Source organism: Pimephales promelas, chromosome 1, assembly GCF_988280905.1.
Source record: "Pimephales promelas chromosome 1, fPimPro1.hap1.1, whole genome shotgun sequence".
NCBI classification, from domain to species: Eukaryota; Metazoa; Chordata; class Actinopteri; order Cypriniformes; family Leuciscidae; genus Pimephales; species Pimephales promelas.
The window spans coordinates 29,513,641-29,541,377 of NC_142769.1; the positions used below are offsets into that span (position 1 = coordinate 29,513,641).

Below are 27,737 nucleotides of genomic sequence, written 5' to 3' on the forward strand. Positions count from 1 at the left end.
TCTCTCCAAGCAAAGTCTCACTCTGTCTAACTTTAAAAAATGAATGAGGAGCAAGGTAGCGACTGACAACTCGGGTCATTAAAGATCCGAGGTATGAGTTTAAGGGTTAAAAGAAGTTCAACTAGTCATTATTCTAAGTTTTTTTGTTGTTGTTTTTTTTTACTTGTTAGGGACCGGTTCCCACAGCACGCAATGTCTTAACTCTATATTTTTTAATGACTGTGGAGGCTTGTCAACTTACTAACTTTATTGTATTAACAAAAACGTTTGGGATAGTAGGATAATAGCCTTATCTTATAATACTGTTTTTTCACAAGTGTTAGAGATATTCAGTTTATGTGTATGTTAAGTAAAGTGGTATGGTACTCTTGTCTGTTAACCATTTTTAAGAAATAAGTTCAAATAAGTTTGGGTCGAGGGTTAATGACCATGGGAAATTATAGGTCCCATAGCCAAACCAATTGAGAACCACTGCCTTAAATATTTTGAAAAAGAGTAATAAATTATACGGCGTAATATAAAACTTAAGCCATTAATTAAAAATGTCTGTGCATTATTTAATAAAAAAAGTTTAATTTATTATTTTTTTTAATAAAGATGACACCTATATTTTGTGTAATATATATATAAACTTTTTGGGGGGCACTGATTATAAAAAATTCTAAATAACTGTTGCTGTGCTATGCCACATTTAAACAGCATAAATGTGTCATTTTTGATTGCACAAGCCTCCATCTTGTTGTGTACAAGTGTGTGTAGGTGTTGGCCTTAAAGAAAGCAAGAGGAGAGAACAAGAGAGAGAACGAGATCATAGCAAAGTGAGCTTTCTGTGTCTGTGCCTGAAGCTAGACCGCTGTCCAAGTACACTGTGTTCATCAATGTCTCCACATTCAGAACCTCTATAACAATGTTTTGTTTTTCTCAAATAGTTCTGAAATAAAAAATATATACTTCTAACACAGAACTTGTTCGGCTTTGTATCTCTAGGGAGGTTGACTATATTTTACATTGTTCTTTTTAAACAAAAACCAGTCCGAGACAGCATGTCATTATTCAAGAGACCAGCACAGCGCATGCACTGAAGTTAAACCAAGGATTTCTTTCGGTTGACCACCCTGCCGGGCTGAATCAATGAGCTCCAGCAGAGGTGTTTGATAAAAGCCTGGCAAACACTTTCACAGCATTAATGGGCTTGTCTGCCAAGCACCTTTGCCAAACATACACACAGAGACACACACGCAGCAGGTTGTCTGTTGGAAATGAAGAGAGATGGATAGTCTCTGTGGTGTGTTATGTTGTGTGACTGTATATCCTCAGAGCTCCCCACTGAGCCTACAGCACCATGGTAAACTCGCATCTGAAACGTGCTGAATACTCACTCTTTGGCATTACTTGTGTCTGTATGTGAGAGCTTGGATTCAAAGCCAGACCTGTGTGAGACCACTCAAATCAGAGCACAATATAGCCTTAAACTGAACGATGGTTATTAGAGCACTTCATGAGATAGTATGATAACAGTTTTTTTTTACCTGTAAATTGTGTGCACTACAGAAACATGGTCTGGTGAGATCTTAGCATTCTGGTATGAAATAATTTGTTACGGTCAGTGGTGAGTATGTGTGTGGTCAGAGAGCGGGCCAAGGAAATGAAGGAATGTATTATTCATGTTGAGAGAAGAGAGAAGATGAAAAGCAGTGGGGATTGATGAAAAGAAATAAAAGTGTGTGCATATGCATATCTAAGCAGCTTCGAACACATGTCTACACTACAAAGACATGCCTGAAAGATCTTCTCTTAAGCATGTGTCAAAAATTTCTTTATGGCTCTGCTTTAAAGTACTTAACCTGCACAAAACTATAATTTCAGACGCAGCAGGGCAAAATCCAGAGAACTACAACTCCCGTGTGTCCCGCAATTACTGAGGCTCTGTCAGCACCAGTTAGTCCGTGAGCTGTGAGGTCCGGTCACTTCAACAACAAAAAGAGAGGGTGAAATCCTGCTGGTATTGAGCCAAGCGCTTTAACTGGAGAGGGTAAATAGGAAAACTTGAGAGGAAAGAGAAGCGTCATTGTTTTTAAAGCTCTAAAAGCATTCACAGTTTTCTCAACAGCAAATAAAGAACAATTCGGTGGAGACACTTGTTTTGTCGCTCTCTCTTCCTCTTTACACTACCCTATGCATTTCTCAGAGCAGCAGCTGCCTATAATTTAGTTCAGGCCTGTTTTTCGTCACTGAAGGAATGTCCACAGAAATGTGAAACTCTCTCCAGATGGCAACGCATTTGACTCCATTCAGCCAGTTCGAAAACCATTCCCATTCCAGATTTACATGTCTTTTCCTCTCTTTTTTCACCTTTGACACAAAAACACACACACACACACACACACACACACACACACAAAGATCTCTAAAGTAGAACAAACCGTACACGTATTATTTTTATATAAAGTGGATTATAATGATTATAAGCTAACTAAAACGTTGAACTAAAACTTTGTGAAACACAAAGTGTTTTTGGGTTGATATGACACCGTTTATACTGTCTACTGACTATCATATGAGTGTTATTGAATGTAGTAATGATGTACTTTATCTTGAAATAGACTGTTTTGAATTGATCAGATTGAGGATTTATTTCAACCTGTTGATACAGCTTAAGTATCTAAACCTAAATGGCAAAATGCATGTTTCTATTTAAGGTTAAAAAAACATCCTGCAAATTTCAGAGTTTAAAAAATCCTCCTCATTATAAACAAAGCATTTAATCAAAACTCCAAAAATGTCTCGTTTGGATATTGTGGGATTTGTGACGACTCAAATACATTTTCATATGACTGCCTCCAAAACAAGACATCAACAAACAGTTACAATTACAATTTTACAATTTACAATTTTTTTTTATATAGCACATGCACATAATACAATGGACATTTCCCAAAGTGCTTCACAAACAGTGTAATAAAACAATATAAAACATTACATAAAATTATATCCAAACAAACAATGGAATATAAGCACAAGACAAGAAAACAACTACATACTGCATCACTTTCACACAAAAGGGCCAAGCCACTTCAGACTTTTCAAGCCACATCATTGCACAATAGGGCCCGTCCATTGGCATTCAGTCACCTAACGGCTGACAGTTGCATACACCGGATGCCCTAGTTTGTGAACCATTCCTAGTTGTAGGCACCTTTTTAAGTATTTGAGTCTAGAGAGCCTGTTTTTACTTGGGTTTGATTGAAGATTGGAGTCTCAGTTAAACATTTATAATGGCGCGGCTAGCACTTTGCCTAGCCCCCTTATACTTTCTTGTGATCTGCGACAAAGAAAGGTCTGCGTCTTCCATTGTTTGTTTGGAAGTAATTGTATGTAATGTTTTAAATTGTTTTATTACACTGTTTGTGAAGCACCTTGGGCAACGTCCATTGTATTATGTGTGCTACATAATAAATAAATAAAATAAATAAAAACAATTGTAAAACTGTTTGTTGATGTCTTGTTTTGGAGGCAGTCATATGAAAATGTATTTGTGTCGTCACAAATCCCACAATATCCAAACAAGCCATTTTTGGAGTTTGATTAAATAAATGCTTTGTTTATAATGAGGAGGATGTTTTAATAGTGGCATAATTTTAACCTTATATAGACCTTATGTAGCCCTGCCCCTTTTCAGTGCTGCACTCGTCGTCTTTTGCCTTCCGGTCTGTATTTTCATAGAGCTCTTGCATATGTATGAATGAACTGCTTGTAAAAAAATTCCCGGTCGACATTTGCTAAGACATCTGCATTACAATGCGTATGATAAACATTACAATGCTCCTGATAACTTTTGTTAACTCTACAATAAGCAAATCCACTTCACCAGCTAACTACTCATCGACAACGATGCCATAGAAATATATAGAGCGACCGCAAAAATGGAAGTTCAAATACAATATTCTAAAGATGACGGCGTCCACGTTTCTCTGCATAAGGTCTATAGAAATAGCATTTTGCCATTCATGTTTATATACTTAAGCTGTACCAACAGGCTGAAATAAACCCTCAATCTGATCAATTCAAAACAGTCTATTTCAAGATAAAGTACATCATTATCACATTCTATAACAATGAATGTGGTAATGTCCTTGAGCAAATCTCTCTGGTTGTATGGCAACTTGGAGAGAGCTGGAGTCTAGAGACCAATTCATATTACAGGTTTTACAATGGTTGTAGCTACCCTTAGCCGTTAGCTCCAATTGGTTATTTACGATAACCATAGAGTAGAACCTTCCCGGTTATGGGCCAGGTCCTCCGCTTCCTGTAATGAGCTCGTTCTGACTTCAGCATCATTCCCCTATAGACAGTGACATTGAGTGCTATGGCTCTATGTAAGCCTCCTTGTTGGAACTGTCTTTAAGGTGGAGTGTGGTTAGTCCTCCTCTAGACACTCATCCTGTTGAGGCCTCTGTTTCCCAGAGCTCGGCTTAGATACCAGTGTCAAGTTGTCAGGCTTTTCTGTAAGCCTCCTTAGTAAGCGGTTCTTAGCGTAGAATGTAGTTAGACTTCCTTGGTGAGGTGGTCTTTTAGCGTAGAGTGTAGTTAGGCTTATTATTCCAATAGTAATAAAATCTATGTCATGCCCCCTTTAAACCAACATTTTAACTGATGTTTCATTTGATTAGATCATATCGGTCTGTGTCTCAGAGAACAATCTATCAGATTCTCTGTGTCTATCTGTCATGCCTCTGCAACAGAAACAGCAGAGTGGATGAAAGTATTTATGAGTGAGCAGCCTTGACAATCTAAGAAACGCAAAACCACTTGAAAAGTGCAAGAAATCAGTTAGGACTAGAATTATGTTGAATAACAGTCTTTCCTGTTGGCTGAGTATGTCTGGAGTGATTTACTCAATACTTTGCTAAACTTAATTCTCTCCATCTTAAGTCTCTCTCAAGACTCAAATAAGCTTTACAGTCATAATAAACAATGGTATATTGCACAAATCATACCAAAGATTGTTCATTCATGCACATATATATTCACAACAAATGTATTGAGTATTTTACTCTCTTTGTTTGTCTGTTTTCCCCATCATCATCATTAGCAGTTCTGAGGTGTTAATAGAGTCACTGTAAATGGCACCATCACTTACAACTGCTGCTTTAAGCCCACGTGCGTTAGTTAGGACTTGACAGAAAAGCATGACAGTTCGTTGACATTTAGATTCTTGAGAAAATATTTTTCATGGTGTTTTGTCAGTGGAGAACGGCAACCTTCATATTTTACCTCCATGGACTATTCCCCTCTTTTCACCAAGGCATATTTTCTAGCCTTCTACATGTCTCCCCTCTTTATTGTGTAAATGTGCATGTGTGAGAGTAAGAAACATACAAAGGCAGAAACAGGTCTCTGGCTCGAAGTCTTTGATGCAACTCCCAAACAGACAAAGAACTACAGTTTGTGGTATTCTTTAAGATCTTATTTTTCTCCCAGATTCTGCAGAAATGTCTGGTGCAAAGGACCCATAACTATTCAATATACATGCGGGAGAAGAGCCAGAGCATGTATTAACTATTTAACAACTCTGAGTCTGTGGAGAAGGAAAAAAGAGGAAGAGTCAAGGAGAAGAGTACAAAGTTTACAAACTGAAGTAGAGAAAATGTCAATCATTGAGACAGAAACATGTACAGGAGTACAGCCTAAAGCAGGGGTTTTAACATTTTTAATGCCAATTAAGGACACCAAATATGATCTCTTATTATGATAATAATTTATCGCCTTCTTCACTATTAAAGGATAATTCCGGTATTTAACACCTTGAGTCTATTTTGTAGTTTGTTTTGAATTAAATAGAGTGGTGGACTTAGAAATGGGTCCTGTCTCGACTTTTTGACTATTTTAGAATCGCCTGTGACAGCTTTAGACTGGGTGTCTATGGGCATGCACAAACATGTCCTTAAAACAACCCTTAACGTTCATTTTCAAAACTGTGCAACTCACCGAGTGGTTGGTGGTGTTCGCTGATGATTAAAAATATATATATCGGCGACGGCGCATTAGTTTTGTGTGTGCTATTAGTGGAACTATTTTTTCAGATACCTCACAACCGCGTATAAACTTCCGCTCGATATTTGAGTCTGAAGCGTTAGCACACTCCCGACCACTTGATGGCGACAACCAGGACGCTGTACGGAACACGGTGTCTAGCGCACCGTAAAAAAAGTCACAGACACAGTCGAATATCGCAAGACGGAGAACCGAGCGAAAAGAATACAACCAAATGTAAACAGACCCCTTTCCGTTCCCGGTAGCTAGCGCAGTAATATCAACGAGCACTGAATCCTCCAGCAGACATCAATGGGATTTTAAAAAATGACAAATAAAACACGACAGAAACGGTATTTCGCTACGCTACTTGTTTCGGAACATCAACGAACACCACCAACCACTCGGTGAGTTGCACAGTTTTGAAAATGAACGTTAAGGGTTGTTTTAAGGACATGTTTGTGCATGCCCATAGACACCCAGTCTAAAGCTGTCACAGGCGATTCTAAAATAGTCAAAAAGTCGAGACAGGACCCATTGTCAAAATTTCTAAGTCCACCACTCTATTTCATTCAAAACAAACTACAAAATAGACTCAAGGTGTTAAATACCAGAATTATCCTTTAAAGTTCTGTTTAAGACTAAAGAGAAACCTTACAGTACCTTACAGTAAGTAGTACACTCTTGTTAATCAAATAGCCTAAATATTTAACAAACAAACTTGAAAGAGGCGGGATGATGTGCAGAACTCTGTTGTGAATGACAGACATTCCAATTGTAGCTTTCAGTGCTGTGATTCTGTGTGGGCTGAGTGATGGGTGACTAGATGAACAAAGATACAGAGATAGTGAGAAGCAGCAGCTGTGTGATAAATGTAAGTAGAACAAAGCTGGTAATATAAAAAGGGTAAAGAGAAGACATAAACAGCTAGGATTTTGAGATCCTAAAATCAGTTTTTAAAGTCTCTAAAAAAAGACAGTGCTGACTGGTGGCCCGGGAGGCATTGCCTGAAGTGATTTCATTTCGCTCCCTCTTCCTCCCCCAAGGACCCTTAATTACACTTGTCGGAGGCACAGGGGGTCAGAGGGGTGGGGGTTGATGGGATGCTGGAGAATCTCTTCATGTTTTATGGAGGAGTGAATCCCCTTGTGAATTGTGTGTGTGTGTGTGTGTGTGTGAGAGAGGCATGATGGGGGGAATGTCTCTTGGCAATCCTTCTTAAGCAGTTCAAAAGATGTGTGAAGAACACATGAATTATAAATCCCATCTGCACAAGACATGTGTGAGTATGTGTGAGAGAGTGTGAAACACAAAATGCATTTGAAAGGTGTGATTGGAAGTGCTGCTCCGCTTCCAGCGAGTAAATGTGGGTGTACTCCTGCGTCTACATACACAAGAGCTCCCTGTGAGTTCTGCGTGCGCACACTCCTGTTATTTGTGGCGCACTCCAGATAAACACATCAGAATGTATTCATGCCGCCTGCGTCTGTGCTCTCAAAACTGCTCAATCAGCTTCCGACGCGGCTGGGAGTTTGCTTAAGAGACTCTGAGAAGCGGTCATTTGTATACATCAAGAAAAATGCAATCAATAAAGAAAGCTCAACTGGCTCTTCTAAAGCCTGACAGAAAGCATATTAATTTATTTGAAGTGGAGCACAAAAGTCTTACACAAATTAGGCATCTTTTGGTCCGTTTAACAGAGCCACGTACAGTCAGTTGCGACTGACAACAGGTGTGACTCTTCAATTGTCCTGTTCATAAACATCTTAATAACAAATAACAAAGCCAAACCCAGTTTTCTGTTCTTGCAAAGCCTGTAAATAACTCCTGTAACTATAGTAACAGTGATCGATGTAAATAGCAAATATGAAGACAGTCTAACCGAGACTAGGGCTGTTTTCGAAATCGACACCTATTTCAGTCAGGGCCACTTTGCCAAGTATATACATTTATTGCATTTATAGCATACAGTTACTGTTGGCGTTATGGTTCGGTTCTGGGCAAAAACTCCTACGCCTGTCCATGCTGCTATGCCTGGACAGAGGAGAGCAGCAAGTCAAAACCCCTGGGGTACAGAACAGAACCAGTAATGCATATTGAAATACTCAGTTGTAAAAATACAAATACATGATAAAGCTTGCAATGTATGACTGTACAGGAAAAACAACCAAAAAAAAGAATGATTAAAGGTCCGTTGGGGGGAGTTAGGGTTGGAGTTTAATGCGAGCAGGCGATGCTGTGGAAAAAATGCTGAAGAAATGGGAGTTTATTTGTGCCGCTGTGATAGATGTAATAGAACACTGATTAAAACACGTCATGAACTGCTGGCTATCAACTGATGCGAAGTGGCCTGCCTGAACTAACGTGATGCTTGATACCCTTAAATAGGGCACTATTTGAGGGAACAGCCATTAGTGGTGTCCGAAATCATAGTGGATGTTTTCAAATACAGTCATTCAATCCCACAATGCATAAAGCAATAACGAGTGAACAAGCGATGTAAACTCAACAGTTAGCAAATACCCAAAGTGCACAATGAGACTCACATCGAATGAAATCCCCCGTCTCGCCAAAAGAAGGCACCCGCAGCTGAATCCTCCATTCATCCATCCACTGCTGGTCTAATGTGGGTACAGCGTAATATCACACAGGTTACAGGTATAAATTCCTTTTTAATTATTAAATTGAGGTTTATACATATCGATTCCTTGACAGAGTTTAAGATAAATATTTTCATTACTACTGGAGCTAATATTAAACAGCAAGCACAAACTGTACAAAAGTGCCAGCCCTTCCAGCACACTGTGTCCGAATTTCGGTCACTTGTTTTCATTCACTCCCTCATATAGACTATATTTAGAGACTAATATAGGTAATAGTAAATAAGGGTATAGGGCCAATTCGAAAACAGCTTATAGTTGCCCTCAAAATGAGCCCTGGGTAGTTATATAGTTTTATCGTTACTCCTGAATCTAATGCTGTGTGAATGTTGCCTATGTTTGTAGTCCAAACTGGGTTCCCCAAGAGGCCACAAGGGGTGCCAACAAGGGGGCCACAAATTGTTTTAGGGCTGTAAAAATTAACAAGATATTAGTGTCACCCTCAGAAGTCACACCGCCCACACTCCATTTGCTAAACATCTGATGCATATGGTACACTGATCTGGAAAAACCTCCGCAAAGACTAAATCTGATTGGCTGATTTACAGGAAACTAGCTGACTCCCCCAGGAAACATAGTCTTGACAATGAGCGCTTCAAATGAATAAGTAAATGTTGGACTGAAGTTTCACTGATTGAAATAATCATATCCAACTTGTGTTTTAATGCAGATTGCTGTGTCATTATTTGCAGCTAATAATTCAAATAATGCATTAAAGTGATTAAGATGTCTTGTAAGATCTCATAAGATGAAGTAATGATGAAAGTTTGTTCTCAGAACTTTCCTGTCAATCTTAAATGAAGTGCGTAAGGTTGCGTTGTTGTATTGTCTGTTATTGTATAGGCTAGCGTCATTTACCTGCCCCCATATGACACACTGAAACAAGCTAACTGTTATTAGTCACTTTATATGTCAGTAAGATGTCCTCTGCCTACCTACAGTAAGTGGGGAGTCCTTCACCAACTGACGGGCCTATGGAGCTTAGACCTTATATGCTGTTAATCAAAGGTCAGGCCATGTGAGACTAACGATATATCAGTAACCTCACAGTATTTTATTCTAATGACAGAAGTGTAATTTTGAGAAAAAGCATTAAGTGTTATTCTTTCATAGTTGTCAATTTAATTAAGAAAGTAAATACTTTCCAGATAGTATTTTAACAATGCAAAAATATGCAATTATTCCTCTATCATCAGCCCATGCATGTGCATTGGTGAAAGCACTAGCAGAGATGAAACAGCATCAATGCTAAATGGTTCAAATTAGGCAACACAATTCAGAAATTGCCAGCCGTGGGCTGCTGGTTGAGAAACGCTTGTTTAGCTACTGACTCTGCATTAAAGTTGAGTTCAAAAGAGAGTAGGATTCCCACTTCAGAGTGGGATAATTTAGATATGAGTTAGTATCACGTACAGAATAGTATAAATACTAATAATAATAAATACTAATAATAATAAATACTAAATGTACTACCTTATAGAGATAATTTACACACATTTTCAAACACAGTAAAGAACCTCAGGAGAGGTTTACAGCTAGGGATCATGCTCTTCAATGAAGCCAAGACCTCTGAGGAAACACACACACACATAATCACATATTCATTGATCACTGAGACTTGCTGTGTTCTCTGTCCTCTCTCTGCTGACATAAAGGTCAATAACAACAAATAAAGAGCAGTAGTGTAGAAACAATGCGTTCAAAAAATAGCTTATGTTAAAGATACTGCAGTGGAATAGAAACAAAAATAAGATGCTAAGCTAAGACGACATCAGTAGAATGAAGTGTCACAATGCAATGCCAAGTCAATTCCTCCAGAAACCTTCCTCCACTCCAACCTGCCCTTACGTCCTAGTGGTAAGAGTAGTACAAATTAAACCATCATACTGTACAAATGTAAAGTTTAATGAATAATTTGATCTCTCCCATTTTGAGAGCATATTTTCAGGTTTATTGCGTCAGAACCGGTTTTGATTGACAACAGAACCGGAAGAGAATACAATGCTGAATAAAGTCGTAGTTTTTGTTATTTTGGGACCAAAAATGCTTGAATGCAAAAATGCCCAAAAATTTTCGATGCTTCAAAACAGTCTAACTAACCCACTGATGTCACATGGACTACTTTGATGTCTTTATTTCCTTTCTGGACAAGGACAGTATACCGTACATACATTTTGAATGGAGGGACAGAAATCTCTCAGACTAAATCTAAAATATCTTGAACTGTGTTTCAAAGATGAACGGAGGTCTTACGGGCTTGGAACAACACGAGGGGGAGTCGTTAATGACATAATTTTCATTTTGGGGTGAACTAACCCTTTAACGTCACACACACTAGATGTGAGCGCCGTGTCACGTCAAAAGGAAATAGAACCCATTATAATCACTGACACTGTCTACAGTGGATGCAGTATACAGAGACCATTTACTTTACTCCACATACTTGAGTCTGCCGACAAGAGGACAAATGGAAATTTAAAGCATAAATAAAAAGTAAACTGAAGCATGAAGGAAAGTTTGCTTTGACATGTCCTGTTTTAACAGCTCGTTTGCATCTCTGCACAGACTTCAGAATGACACCAGGAATGATACTCAGGAACAACTGGATGGTTTATTTTGGTTTACTGAGGATTATATGATTGCACAGAGAATTTGACCATAGATTGTTTTGTAAATGAAGCATAGTGTAATGGAAAGTTTGTAAAGAAACTTTTGCTGACAGATGTAGCAGTCAGCTATATTGGATCTGATGGCAGCTGCAAATCATAAGTATAGTAGATACTGTTTTGATACTGAATTTTTAAGGTGCCTCTCTAGGTATTTTTGGTTTGGCTTTGATGTCTTTCTTTTAAAGGTGCAATACCTAAGATCTAGATGCCGCTAGAGGGCGCTACATTCAAAACAACAACAACGGCTTTGCTTGATGACGCCGTGGAGGAACGCGGAATGATGGGAACTGTTGTTTTCAACTCCACCGTGGATAAATCAGTCAGACGGGAATCGAAAATTAGTTGTCATGGATGAGGTAAAGTTCGATTTCTATAAACGTTGCGTTTAATGACATGCTTGTATTTCATTAAACTGAAATAACCGTGCAAGAAAAGTCAGGTTTAAAAGTAAATTAGTTATCACAGATGTTACTGTACGAGTCACTGGACGAAGCTATGGTGGAGAGGGTTTGAAGGGGCAGGTCTCTCGCAAGGAGTTGACGTGGTTGGCCCTCCTTGGTAACTTTATAAAAATAAAAAATCAATTTAATGTCAGTTATCCCAACCTGCAAGAATTCATTTCCGGCAGGTATATTTCGATAACAAGATTGTGGGGGTGGGAGGGAAGGCTAACTTTCGCGTTCGCGAGGCACAAACGCAAAGTCTCTCCCTCTGTACAGTGCACGCGCAGCGCGCTGTATGTTATGCGCGCAGTATGTCTCGCTCTAACATTATATCCCGGGAGATTTTAACTAATTTGCGGGCATCAGGGAAACGCTATCAATATGCGGGAGATCCGGGAGACTTGGGATGTCTGCAATGTACATTTTTGACACATCTTTTCATGTCGTGTAAGTATTCAACCACAGCTACAGTTTCACAAAATTAACGTTAAGGGGGTCGCACACCGGACGAGAAGCTGCAGCGCCGCGTTGCACCACATAATTATTCGAACACATTATTATCTATAAGTGTACACATACCGGCGGCGCCATTCGGCGTCTGTCCGCGGCGCCCAGCAACGTTTCAGGACCGTGTTCAAAACCCTGCTGCGCCACAGAGCGCCATTTACATAGTTTTATATAAAATTGTAATTATTTTTGCCTCAAACCGTTGCTAATGGATCCTGACTTTGCCCTATGCTGCAATATCTATGCATTTAGTTTTGCAGTCATTTACAGAAATCAGCTGCTTGAATGACAATTACTGATTATTATTAGATTTTTCACGTGAGATTCTCAATTCATTCTGTGAACGGATGCTCTGAGGTAAAGTTTTCAGAATGCAGACTCAGCAACGATTGTATTTAATTGTACAGTACAATAACATAGAACAGACATTATCTTCATTTTCTGTCATTAAACATAACAATATCGCTGGCCATACACTGATGAGAAAGTGCGCGTCCGGTGTTCGATAACGTTACTGGAGTTGTCCTAAACGTGACGCGGCGCTTCTCGTCCGGTGTGCGACCCCCTTTACAGCCAACAGTTCACATTCCGAGAATAAATGAAAAGAATATATGTGCTCCATTCCATAACAAATGCGCGAAACAAGCTGCCGTTTGATAGGCGCTAACGCACAACTACAACTACCGCATTTGTCCAGGACTACACGTAGTAAGAGCGGAAACCGAGGTAAGCGGATATGACGCGATTGACTCGCGACTCCCAGCTCACCCCTGCTGACACGTGCCGTTTCCTTGGTTAAAATCTCAATTTTCTCGCGATTTAAACATTGTTTGAAAGATTTGGAATATTGTGAGTTATCATCTTTACTAAATATATAACACTGGCCTTGTGATTTTGGGATATTTTAATGCAAAAATCTTAGGTATTGCACCTTTAATGTAGGGTACATTAAAAGAAAGACATCAAAGCCAAGCCAAAGACAAAATGTCCCAGATTCTGCACCTTCAATATACATGATGTAACAACCACAAACCTTCTAATGACCTCACGCAATCAATTATCAAGAATATATTCAGAAACAAATGCTGTCGATTTAATTTAGTGTGATTAATTATTCAAAATAATAATGTGATAAAAAATATGCAATTTTTCATGCCCCTGACACTGTAATGGGCAATTTATCTACCATCTGTGCAATTCAAGCTTAAAGCACCACCTTCATGTTTTTGCAAGTACACACAGATCGATCATTAAAAAATATCACAGACAGAATACAAGAACAACATGGACAAAATACAAGAAAGTTTAACTGTGATGTGTGAACATTCTGTCATGATTTACGTGTCCTTATATCATTCTAAAGAAAATAAGATATTTTTGTAAGAAAGGTTTGGAGAGTAAATAATGACAGAATTTACATTTTGGCTACTCTATCCATTTGTATTCAATGTTATTAAAGTAAATCAGATAGACTGCATGAAGCCATATTTTGTAAGGTGACTGTCTATTCAATGATTTTCTGATCTGCCATATTAATGTAACCAATCTTTATTTAGTGGCTTTTCACAGCCAATATTGATAGATGTGATTTATTGTTATTAGTTTAGTAAAATTTGATTCGATAACCTTCCATCAACAGCCCTGCCTGAAACTGTATTTAATATACTGTCTAAAAAGACAGTATTTGTGTTCTAATTTATTCAAGCAAATAAACCCTTCACCCATAAGCTACTTTGTAACCAGGCTACCGAAAAGCTTTCACACACTTTTCTTCGATGCTGCAAATGATGTTCGACTTTAACTCGACAAATTGCCTGAACTCAACTTAAATCTCCAGTTTAATTCGATTTATCTGCTCCTTGTGTCTTTGAATTCAGACCGCTCCATCATAACGTCAGTGCATAATTTATGAGTTGAACAACAACAATTAAAACATCACCATGGAAGACTCTACATAATTTATTAAATGACAAGATAAAGACTGTCTGTCTGGTTCATGATGGACTGGACTTTGAAGTCTGGTATTCGGCAGCTCTGAATATCATGAATAAATTAAGATACATTTTCACTAATTCGATTCATTTATTCTAGAACATAGATTTTTTTAGGACAGTCATCTGTGTTACTGAAACAGATTTCTGCATGAGAGGTATGAAAAAAAAAAAAAAAACTCCCAAGGTGGGATAAGTAATGATATCCTTATGACACAAATAACTGTACCAAAAAGAGCAGATGTTTGAAGTACCATTGTGAATAGGAAGGATGATGAAACAGCACACTGTAATTTTGCCTTCCTGCCATAAAGACCTTTCCAGATGGTCACTGAGGTACCCTGCCTGCCCAAACACAAGTCAAGTACAGTCTTGTGCCTTTTCTTTCAAAACATATTCTTTATCTCCTCTAGTGCACATTTCTGCTATGTTTGCCTGCATGTAACATGGGTTGAGTTAAATGCTGAAGCTCTTGCTGGGGAAAAGACAGTGTTTAGCATTCCACCTGGTCATTAGGCAGCTGTGCAACTGATATATTCTGTGCCCAAATGTAAAATTAATGCCAACCTCGTATCAACCTCAGACAGACAGGCTAATGAGAGCATTGGAACAAACCTGGCATCAATTATTCCATATGCCGCACTATATTTTTAGCTCCATCTTCTTTTCACACTTCAGTGGTCTCTTAATTTTAAACACTAATATAAAAAACCGAAACAACAACGTTTCTCTCACGATAGAAAGCTAATTTAGCTTAACTCTGCCTAACCCAGAAAGGTTTATGAAGACCCAAACAAAGCAAAACAAACAAAGACCTGGCTGGCGGGCATTATACAGGGTTAGTTGCTAATAAGTGGATAGTGTGAGGTAATTAGCACATATGGTCCAGAAATGCCCTCAGCAGGCCTAATTAAGTCATCTCTAAGTTCACTGCTAGGGCAATGGACTCTTATCAAACCCAAGAGGACAGCAGAAACCAACACAAGAGAGAGATCAAGGCACAAACAATGGTCATTTATGAATTATAAATAATGGTAATGTCTTTCTCGCTTTGAACTTTCTCTTCTTGGATTGTAAAATTGCATTAAAAAGAACAAAGGAGCTTATTTACGTCTTATAACTTTTTTTAAAGCTCGCTGAGGGTCAAAGCCTGTTGAGTGAAATATTTTACAATGAGGGTCTGGTGATGGTCAGTTTGAATGTTTTGAACTGTTGTTTACTGGTCAAGGAAAGGATAATAGAAGCTCTCTTTTCACTGGCATCTGCTCATGCCTTATGTTCTTCCTCTTTACCTGAGCTCTGTCTTCCTGGACAACTGTGTTAAAGGCTGGCCAGATAGCAGCCCCCACTGGCATCTCTCTTTCTCTCCCTTGAGCTGTATGCCACTTAGTCCATCCATGTGTCCAAGCTGCGCTCTCTCTCTTTTACTTCCTCTCTCACTCAGGTAATTTTCCATTTGCATCTTTATTTCGATTAATCATTCATGCTGTATAAGATGACTAAATATAAAAATGTCTAGTCACACAAATTAAAACTTTAATTGTTATTCATTTAGCAGCACAACCTGTAAGATTAGTTGAAGATTGATAAAGCTTGACTTGACCTGACTAAGGCTATAGCATTTAATATTTTCTACAAGAAATCTTTAAATTTGGCATAACATAAATAAATAGAATAGCTTGAAAAGATTCTCTGGGGTATCCCAAGGGATAATCATTTGAATTACAAATTGACTGTTGTCATCATAAATTTGCCACAAGGGAATTTTTCCATCATCATTAACAAACGTGCTCCTACTGCGACTGAAGTCACTTTTGTCTTGGAGTCTGTAGGTTTGAACTGTTTTAACCTAAATTTGAGCGGAAAAGAAAAATCTCCTGTCACTTACCTCCAGACGGAACTCTCAAGAACTTTGTTGGAGTCTGCATGGAAATATTTAGTGAGAATGAGGATGACCTATAAAGAGAGAAACAAAGTGTCATTAAACATGAATTGATTTTCATAATTGTTATCATATATTAAAAAATACAGTGCATGTGAGATGGAGCAATTCGAACACATTCAACCCATTTAAAACGCTTTTTTCGTCTTAAAAAGCTTTTTTAGTCACAGCAAGCAGTTGCTATAGTATTGATGAATACATCGGCATGATGCCAAGTTACTTTCTTCAACTGGCAGCATGGAGTTAGCAGTATAGAAGGAGCTGACAGAAGTTATTGACCTGTGATGCATTTGCAATCAAACAGAGATAACTTAAAGCGACAACCAATACATTGGAACGTTATCTAAAACAGGTTACCAATTTTAAAACCTGTAACTTCATAACACAATATAAATCTTTCACGGTCTGGATTAGAATTATCACTGAAGTGCCAGCTGGTGTTGATGAAGATCAGATTAAAGTCAGACTTTCTGATGAAATCACCAAAGTGCATTTTTTCAATATATTTTCTATCATGGGGTGTTTCTCAAAAAACAAGTGTAATAGAATTGTATCGAAAATCACATGAAATAATGCAAGGGTGACAATAGTATTAACAAGCAATACATTTTCTCACTCATCCATGCTTATCCATCCATACATACATCAGTTGCATTTTAGTTTTAATCCAAATATGTATGATACAGCTCTGAAAAAAGCATGACAAAAAAAATAAAAATAAACCCAAAACCCACTATTTCTCTATAAAACTGGTTTCAAATCCAGCACTTACTATGTTTGTGTAAAGGACAAAACATGCTTAATATTTTGTACAGATCTTGTGAATTAAAAGGAAATACCCTACAGACACGTGTGCACACATGCGATGCCGTCCTCTGGCTAAGGTCTAAAAGCCAGGGTCAGGTGTATCCCTTAAACTCAATCCTATCTTTTATTTATGGATGCCTGAGTTTGCAGTAACAAATCAGTAGAATGTGAGTGAAGGAGGATGACTTGTGTCTGTGTGTCTCCTTTATCTTTCTCTGCTGCCTCACACGCTGGACAGCAAAGCCCACTGGAAAAGCATCGCCAGGAAAAAGGGTCAGAGATATTCAGGGCCTTGGCAGGGTGACTGACAGGTCGATATTGGAACGTGGAAGGAAGCCTGTGGACCGCGCCAGTTCTTGCGCTTTGTTAGGGGATTGGCTGAGAGGGTTATTGCCCTGAGCTTGTCCCTCTCTCTGTAGACGACTGGGATGCCAAAGCTGAGGGGGGGTGGGGGGGGGCATGGGCTAAAAGCAATGTTTTTTATGGAGGATATGTGTATGGGCGAAAAGCTATTTTAAGCTTTTACAGTGATTTATAGCTAGATTCAAACTGAACTGCTGTACCCAAAGCCAGTTCATTTAAATATAAATGATTCCTGCAGTCACTTCAATATATTTTTCAAAAGTGCCTTCAATCAAGCTGGAAGGATTTTTTTTTTCATTGAAATCAAAGATTCAATATTTAATGCATTTTAATGCTTATTTACAAGAAGTTTGGTAGGCCAAATAGTTTTTGTTCTAATACATTTCTAATTTAAACTTGAATTGACCTTTTTAGTATAGTTTAGTCATATAAGTGAGCACGAAAGTCACTGTAATCGTTCTTTTAGGTTCCACATTCATAATGCATTACATAAACAATAATACAAAAAATAATATACTATTCAAAAGTTTGGGGTCTGTATGATTATTTAATGTTTTTGGAAGAAGTTTTTTATGCTCACCAAGGCTGAATTTATTGATTCGAAAATATGGTGAAAATATTATTCTTGCAAAAATAATTTTAATTTAATTTAAAATATTTTTCAAAATGTAATTTATTCTTGTGATGTAAAGCTGAATTTTTAGCATCATTACTCCAGTCTTCAGTGTCACATGATCCTTGCTGTTCAAGAAACATTTCTTATTATTATCAATGGTGAAAACAGCGGTGCAGCCTACCAAACATACCAAATCAATAATTTTGTCTTTACTGTGGTATGTGTGAATAGTATGTGAGCAATCTGAGCAATTTCACCATTATTGAAACTGTTAAAACAGAGTTTGCTTCTTGTGTTTTCCTATTCCACCACATACCATGTTATTTTCCTTTCTCTCTCTGTCTGTCCTGTTCTCTTTGTCTATCATCAACTTCCATCATCCAAACAAATCTGAAAAGCATCTCAGGCATCAGGCCCCCCAAACATCCTCTTGGCTATTCATGCCATAATTTGTCAAGAACATAACTATTTACCAGATGTGATCTGTAACTAATTTGAAGAACCTTTCTCTCTGGGAATACTGAAGAAAATTAGGCTTATGTTACTGCAAACACAGCTGTATCTGGAAGAATAACCAAGTACAGTCTCTTTTTAGACTCTTATAATTTTTGAAAGCTTGTGACAAATAAAACATTTATCAAACAGTGGATAAGTGGTCTAAATTCAACCATCAAGACACAAGACAGTTAGATTTGTGCTCTCCAAAATAAATACCACAGTGTGATCCCCAACAAGTAAATAAAGTTAATAAAGCTGAAGCTAATCAAACGTATTAGTTGGTCACAGACTCGCAGTATATTGCAGCTCTTTTGGCATCAGGCTCCACAGCGAATAGTCTTCCCAGTCTACACAGGGGGTCAAGTGCCCCCGCACAGGCATCAGATGGTGGCCTTTGGAAAGAGTCTGTCTGCACCCAGCTGTCTGCAGTACAACGCTAATGAACCACTGGAAACAAAGCCTTTCACTCAGAAAAGAACAACTGATGATCAGCAGCTTAGAGCAAAGCCCACTGAACTCATTACTGACATCAGCATGCAGAGAATAATCTTCACATCATTTAGTTTGAGCAATAACAAAGTTGACATCAGCTAGGAATGATGAGAAGTGACTTAATACACACACTCTGGTGGGAGACTCTCAGTTCATCGGTTTATCAAGAGGAAGAGAGAGCGGACACGAAAAGATGAAGAGGGAGAAAAACAACAGTAAAATCTACACAGGAGAACATGCTATCTTGTGATCATAAGTGTTTAGAACACAAAACTTGCAGTCATGCAATATATTTCAAATATAGATTGACCAATATTACTGTACATTTCTGGCTGATATCAAATTGTATACTGTAATTTTAATTGCATTAGTTTTATAACATGCATTTACAAAATAGAATGAATGAATTTAAAATAGCTAATGTTGCCCAATAACCAATTTAATATCAATACATCATATATCCTTAATTTACATAATGTCAACTTCCCAGTGGATTGATGAGAGCAGAAGCTGCACAGGGTGAAAAAGGAAAAAGTGTGATTGTAAAATCAGTTCTCTTCTATATACACACCACTTGAGACGGTACAATATGCTCAACGGCACTATGTGCGCTTCAAAAAAGGATAAAGGAAAGATTGGAGCTTTTTCTCAAACCTCAGCAGAGATCCCTGGGATTTGTCACTATCACGGTCCTGCATAAAAGCAGATAAATGCCTTGAGCATTACACACACAGATTTGGCTTGCCAAGATACAAAACGAATAAAAGCGCCTCTTCAGCCTTTCTCAGCTGCGTCACAGAAGCCTTTATGCATAAATCATTTATCCAGAAGTCAAAATGTTTTTTCTTTAGTGACATAAAAAAGCTGTCACTAAAGAAAAGGCAGGTCTACAGTTTGTCTCTCCATCTGTTCTGCTGTGAGACGAGGGGTCACAGTTCTTCTGGGGGGAAAACGATTTCTGCTGCTGTGAGTAATGGCGATAGAAGCAGGGGGATAGGTAGCCATCAATCAGTCCACCGCACAGCAAAAGACAGACTCTCTAACGGCGCCCTTCGGAGGGAAAGAGCTGTGATCCCAGTGCATTCATACCAACACACTGGCCCTCATCCCAGAACATCAGCTTGGCAAACTGATTTTTAGCTACATCTAAATCTTAGTCTAGAAATATCTGCAGTTCATCACATGCTAGGAAAAAAAGCAATTTGCTTGAAAAACAGCAAGTACAGCGCCTCCACATCAGGCTTCTTTTAAGGACACCACAAACCATAAATCTGGTTCTAATTAGAGGAAGAGACAGAGTGCAGAGTCATAAATAAAAAAGACGATATAAATTAGGGAAGCAATATTTGCTCTTATTGACAACATTTCATTGAGGACATTAGAGTTCTCAATCGATTCTTTGGATGTGTTGATGTTAACGTTGTTTTGTTTAACAGCCCTTGAAAAGTAAATCCACATCTGAAAAGATTCTAACCTTGTTAAAGGGAGAGACTTTGAATAAATGGTGTTTGGATGCACTGATGAACCGCCTGACTTTCCCATGTCTTTCTGCGGTTGTGTTTCTTCCTCCTACTGGCTATGTTGCATGTTTCATTCTCTAATGCCTGAAGTGCTTCAAAACCCAAAGAGGAAAGAGAGGACACATAAATTTATTATTTCAGTCATATTTTCTCAGACTCTGCATCTCTTCAACAATCATTCGAAAAAGTGCATTTTTTCCCCCTGAAATTTGCTCAAAAAAATGCCAAGAAAAAGTTCTCTATTTGTAGCTTTGGAAGAATGCCATTTCTCAACCAGTTGGTGACATTTATTAGGGAAAAGCCAACCAGCCTGTGACGTGCCTTGAAAGGACAAACACAATGCCACAAGAGGCACCATTGAAAAAAGCACCATGGCAAACATACCACATGTGAACTGTGGCTGCACAGAGCCCTGGCTTCAGTTGACTATTCGACATTCCAATGAACTCGGCGTTTCATTGAAGGGCAGTAAATCAAGTGATAGAGGGAAAATAATTCACCAAGTCTGTACTGAAAGTCATTCTTATAAAGCCAGACATGGAAATGAATCACTCTGCAAAAATGCATGGTCCCTCAACTAACACGTCGGATGCAGTGAGACCACACACATACAAAAAGATACATAGAAAGCCGTTCACAATTAAAATGACTGCATCTTGTCTCTCAAATTAACGAGTGATCGGTTGGAATGGGGATACCAATGAGTAATGAACAAGTTTAATTTATGTTCCTCTACAGTATCCTAGGCTGATTGATTAGGTAATCTCAGGAATTTTAGATTATGAGAGGATTACTGTAAAGATGTGCCTGTAGAAAACGATCCGCCTTCGTCGAGGAGGTTAACTAATGCATGCAATGTTTAAGAGCAAAAGAAACTGACAAGAATATTAATATAATATCACACTTTACATTGCAGAGTTCACGTTAAAGTATAATTAGACATGTAATGTGCAATTAAAATACAATTATTTTTTGAGAACAACCTGCAGCTACATATTTTATTCTTACTGCCATAATTGATTACATTTACTTGCAATACAGCGACTCTGCAATGTAAAAGTCCAAAATGAACACGACTGAAACTCTTTTACTCAATTTTGGTTGAAGATAAAATATACAAAAATAAATCAATTCCAAGGTAACTGTAGCTTTATGTCCTAAGTGCTAGTCTAAGAATGTTTTGCCATGTAGCATCCGCTCTGTGAAGATCGTATCACATGAAGTGTAAACACAAAAAGGTCACACCTCATCATTTAAAAACCAGTCTCAATGGATTTTTTGTATTATTGTTTCTGACGCATACCTTGTACGACATTAACACAACATCTCTTACATTCCCTAAGTACTCACTGGCAATAAATGCCCGGCATGTGAGTGACACATAAAAACAGCTGATACAGGCAAAAGAGTGACCGCAGACCCACTGTCCAGCTGTTGTTTCTTCCCAATGAATTTTTTTCCCATCACTCTGGAAATCCAGCCAGACCGTTGAATTTGAGCGTCTAACTGTGATTGTGGTGTACATGAGTTTGAGACCTGATTGGATGGCCTGCAGCGGTGCATTGATGAACTAAGATGAAAAGTAGGCTTATAATGAACTCTGCAGATAGAAGATCTGGCAAGGCCTCCTGGCACACTGACAGAGGAGGCTTTTCTCAGCCAGACACAGTGAGAGAGGCTCATAGTGGACACAGCTGTTATTACTGGCATAACAGCTGTCACCTTTGCAACACAGTAATCCTTAACTCTCAATCATCCCTTTATGCTGTGATAATTCCATATTCCCCATATCTCTCCGTTATTCTGTCTGTATCTATCTACCCCTCCTACACCCAAAACTCTCTCTTGTTTTGATGGATTATTGTCTCTGCATGCAATAATTCCTTTTTGACAATACATTTCCATCTATATTTCTCTTTGACATTCTTTAAATTCGACATGATCCCAATATCATTCTTCCACTGAAACCGTCCTGTCTCATTATCAGCATTCAGAGCCTGAAGCTTATTCCTGTCAAGTTTGGCAATGTTATCTGTCTTCACTTATTTGTGTACTTGTGTGAAGTGAACAGAGGACAGATAACTTGTATCTCTGAGACCCCATTTACACCTGGTATTAAAATGCTATCTGTATCCAGATAAGTTATCCGGATAATAAAAAACGCATGTTACTGTGTAAATGCGTTGTGATCGGATTGTGATCGGATCTGCCTGAACACATCTGGAGGTAGTCTGGCTCGCATTGTGTTCGGATCTTTACTAGGTGTAAACGCAATCTGGTTGTTGAAACCACGTATATTTTACTCCTCCTAAAAATGCTAAAAAATAAACGAGTGAGAGCGTGTTATATAGGCTATATGTCATGTTATAGTCAGATATGACGGCGCTACTGCGACACGCATCACCGCAGATGAGCAGCTGAGCGTCTATTCATCAAGCCAACGTGCAAACATCGCAAATAAAAGTGAAAGTAAGTCACAGACGCTTCATCTTCAAGTAAAGAAACAAAGTGATCTTACCAGCGCTGTTGCCATTCTCTCTTATTAATGTCTTTAATTTGGAAATTAGCTGATGATCAATAAAATGCAGCTCATATCTGTTGCTTTTGGTGGCGTGCAATCCATTAAATCTGCATATAATGCGGGAGTTTAAGATAGGATTTATATCCGTTTTGCAAAAACACATTTATGTGGCCAGGTGTAAATGAATCGGTACTAATTATCCGGATAACTTATCTGGATACAGATCGCATTTTAATACCAGGTGTAAATGGGGTCTCAGATCCAAAGGACAAGTATCTGAAGCTGTGGGACTAAACCTGGATCGAATTAAAGGGGATTGTAATAGATTATGCATAAATACTAAAGATTCAGACTTGACAACAAAGCTTTGCGTGCTGGTTTGAAAACTGACTGTCTTAAGAAGCAGTGGAATGTGAACCCCATTCTGTCTGAGACCCCTTAAGGCGCACCGCATTAAGCTGCATGCTCCACTGAAGCGATGTGCCATGGCGCTGCTTAACAAAAATGCTTGCAGATCACAAGGTTCCAGTCAAACATATAAATTCACAAATAATGACTGGAATGGAACAATTAAAGGTCAAAGAAGCCATGATGGTCAAGAAACAAAACAAACTCAAGGGGTTAAAATTGTGGGTGGGACCAGAACAAGTAAGACATTATCAAAGGGAAAGAGAAACAAAGAAAGGGACAAAGGATGACAGAAATGTAACAAAATATATTACTTAAAAAAGAACAATTAATATTCACTTAATTTAAAAATACTAACTAAATTATGGCAAATCGTTAAATGTTGATGAAGGGCTGCTTGACTTTCAATACCCATACTGTAAATTTACACTTTTTAACAAAATGAATATGTTAATCTGACATCAAATGGATGTCAATCCAGAGATAATATTCAATATGGTTATTGTTAAACCTTTACCCTGGTGGTTCAACTGATAGAGTAAAGATAGGGTGATAAAGGCACACCTTAAGAAAAAAAATAGCTTTTCACTACTCCCATTTTCTATGATTGCAGACAGAAAAAACAAAAATGTTTCTATTGCAGAGTGATGGAGCAACAGATTTTGTGTGAAAATAAATCATAGAAGGGGTTTGTTTGTTTCTTTAAAAATCGAATAAATGTATGAGGTGGCAAGGTGGACCACACACGGGGTAAAAGGTTCACCAGCATGGGGCAAAAGGTACACATTGTTTATTCAAATACCTCAGCTAAAATAATATGTTTTTAATCATATCTGAAGTTAACACTTGTTCAAAACAATCTATTTAGAAAAGTTTGCACTATTTTCGGTTTACATTGATAAATAAAATAATTCATTTTTGCTCAATAAATATACTGTCATTAAATATTCAGAAACAATATTATTTAAAATGTAAAGATTCTGAACACATTATATGAAATCCCATAATAATTGAATATTTACAGCAGTTACAAATATATATATGATGTTTTATTATATGATTGTCACAATATTAACCTGTTTGGACTCAGTTTGCACCATTTCCTGCCACTAATTGTCACCATAGTTAATGATTTGATTTGTCATCACTGTCAGCTGTGTTATTGTTAATCACCTCATTTGCCGGTGTATTTAAGTCCTGTGTTTTCAGTTCACTTTTGTCTGGTTCCATGTGCATGTCTTCGCTTGGAATTACTCTGTGGATATTATTAAATTAACTTTTTGAACCTGTCATCTTTGTCTTTATACCTCTGTATGCAGCTCAACAGTGACATTTTTAAACATGATGGTTTCATTAAATATGCTGGTTATTCTCTAAGCTGGACACTGAACCCAAACTGAATCTAACCATGTCATGTCAAATAATGGAAAAGCCAGCTCTTTGTTATTGTGCCTTCAACAGCAGACACCATCCGTTTTTAAACATTCTTCCAATAATGAACTACTGCTTTAATTACCTTGAACATAACTGAAAAACATTAAGACCTTTGTCTCAAAATATAGATAATTTTGTAGGTTCTCATTTGCTACATAAATCTACAACATTTAAACAAATATGAAATATTAGATTAAATTAGCGCAGAATCAGCTTTGCATTGCTGTCTGCGATCACGTCAAGGATCAGCCAAATTTCCACGTGCATCATCAAAAAGAGTTAAGAAAAGTGCTGAGCTGAATTTCTTTCTAGTGGTTTAAACGAGATTAAAGTCAAATGCACCTTTTACTCCAGTGCGCTTTTAGCCCCATTGTACCTGGTCCAGAAAAGCAACGGCCAGACCCAAACACCTTTATTAAATATATCAAATTACAACCTACCATTCAAAGGTTTGGTAAGTATCTCTTATTATTATCAATGTTGCAAACAGTTGTGCAGCTTAAAACTTTTGGGGAAACTGTGCTTGTATCCGGATTCTTTGATGAATAGAAATTTCAAAAGATTCATTTAAAAAATAAATCCTTTGTAACATCATAAATTATTATTCCTGAATAAAAGTTTTAATTTATTTTGGATTTAACTAAAGAAATATTTAAACTGTATGAAATATTCCTGAATAATAATAGGTGTTAGGCCCTCTGCTATTTTCAATATATATGCTGCCACTTGGTTATATTATAAGAAAACATGGAATTAATTTCCACAGTCATGCTGATGACACTAAATTATATATTTCATCACGGCCAGAAGAAAAAACACTAACTTCCTGCTATTAAATTCAGATAAAACGGAGGTATTACTTATTGGTCCAAAAAACTACTGACAAAACCTCTTATACAACTTTAATTTAGAAGGTTAATTTATAAATACAACTTTAATTTAGAAGGTTGTTCTGTTACTTTATCCACTACAGTAAAAGACCTGCGTGTTATACTAGGCCGCAACTTGTCTTTCAAAAATCATATTTCATATGTTACAAGAACAGCCTTTTTCCACCTTAGAAACATTGCTAAGCTACGTAACATGCTATCTGTTTCTGATGCAGAAAAGTTAAATCATGCATTCATGACCTCGAAACTATATTACTGCAATGCTTTATTAGCTGGTTGTCCTGCATCCACAATACACAATACACAAGCTACAGTTAGTGCAAAATGCAGCTGCTAGAGTTCTTACAAGATCAAGAAAATATGATCATATAACACCAATTATATCATCTCTACACTGGTTACCTATTAAGTTCCATATCAATTAAAAAAGTACTACAACTGACATATAAAGCCCTAAAAGTTCTAGCTCCTGTGTATTTAATGGACCTTCTATCGCCCTACAATCCATCGCGTTCTTTAAGATCACTAAATTCAAGGCTTCTGGTCATTCCTAGGATATCGAAGTCCACTAAAGGAGGGAGGGCGTTCTCACATTTTGCTCCTAAACTCTGGAATAGCCTTCCTGATATTGTCCGAGGCTCAGACTCGCTGTCCCAGTTTAAAACTAGATTGAAAGACGCATCTCTTTAGCGAAGCATTCACATAATGCTTACCTTTTATACAACAGTTGAATCAGATCGAATGCATTAATATTATGAACAGCATCTTTGCTAATTATTTCCATCTGCTTTTCTGCTGTTATCTCGGGACGCTAGTGAATAGCGTTTGTCAGCTCCAGTTTGTATCCAGCCTCTCACAGAGACTTCAGATGCCCCAACACGTGCGATGAGATGACTAAACGCCTGTGACAAAACGACTCAACGCCGGCGATATGTTATGCCCTAAATTAAAACATGATTAACTAATTGTATTTTTCTATGTACATTTCTGAAATGCACTTTCAGTAAAGCTCCTTTGAAACAATATTTATTGTAAAAAGCGCTATGCAAATAAATTTGAATTAAATTGAATTGAAATATGACTCATTATGTAGCTATATTAAAAAAATAAAATAAAAAAAGCTTCAAATGACATGAGAAAACACAAATCCTCTGATTTAAAAACCCACAATGTTTGCTTTAACCTCTAATCTTTTCCAAACAAAGCAAAAGCCATTGCCTCAGTTAATGGAGTCCCCTTAGATGTGGACTGGTGCTGCCTGAAGAAGTCTAGATTGGCCATGCACATATGAATATATTACTTTAATGTGAGCCTTTATCTGGATTAGGGGAAATTACACTGACCACTAAAGGAATCCATCTGATGATGAGAGAGTAATTAAGAGGGATATACTGACCACACAAGGTTTAAAGGAGAGCAATGTAAACATGTTGAGTATAGAGAGATCTCTGTAGCTCAGCCTAATGCTCTTATGGCTAATTGAATCAAGTATTTTTTGGCCTCATTGCTCCATTAAACTGTGCACACAAGCTTGTCTGACTGCCAAGGGTAAAGCACCTCACTGCTGCCCTCTCGCCCCAAAAACTTTACTCTCACTCAATTTTTCCTCTTCATATTGTTTCACGGCATCTGCCTGATGGTTCTCTACAAAATCATTCAATTCAATCTATTTAAAACTAATCTACATAAACAAATCATGTATTTATTAAATGTAAAGGGGATTTCTTAAAGGAATTATTCACCCATAATTCACCCAAAAACAGACATTTTTCAAAATATATTGTGTTCCACAGAAGAAAAAAAATCATACATGATTGAAACAACTTTAGGGGAAATGATGAGTGAGTTTTTGGTTTTGGTGAACTGTCCCTTTAACTTTCTTCTATTCCTAGAAAATTTTACTTTACATAGCTTGTTCACATTATAGCCTAATGCAATCTCCT

At 37.7% G+C, this 27,737-nt stretch overlaps 1 protein-coding gene across 9 annotated transcripts in view; it reads right to left on the bottom strand.

Annotated features, from left to right (window-relative positions):
* The window catches only part of sorcs2 (sortilin-related VPS10 domain containing receptor 2), a 179,132-nt gene that overhangs the window by 106,505 nt on the left and 44,890 nt on the right, over window positions 1–27,737 (bottom strand). For all 9 annotated transcript variants that reach the window (XM_089129425.1, XM_089129428.1, XM_089129431.1 and 6 more), the window contains exon 2: window positions 16,192–16,259. In XM_089129425.1, the coding sequence (XP_088985551.1) occupies window positions 16,192–16,259 (68 nt within the window). The remainder of the gene's footprint in view (window positions 1–16,191; window positions 16,260–27,737) is intronic.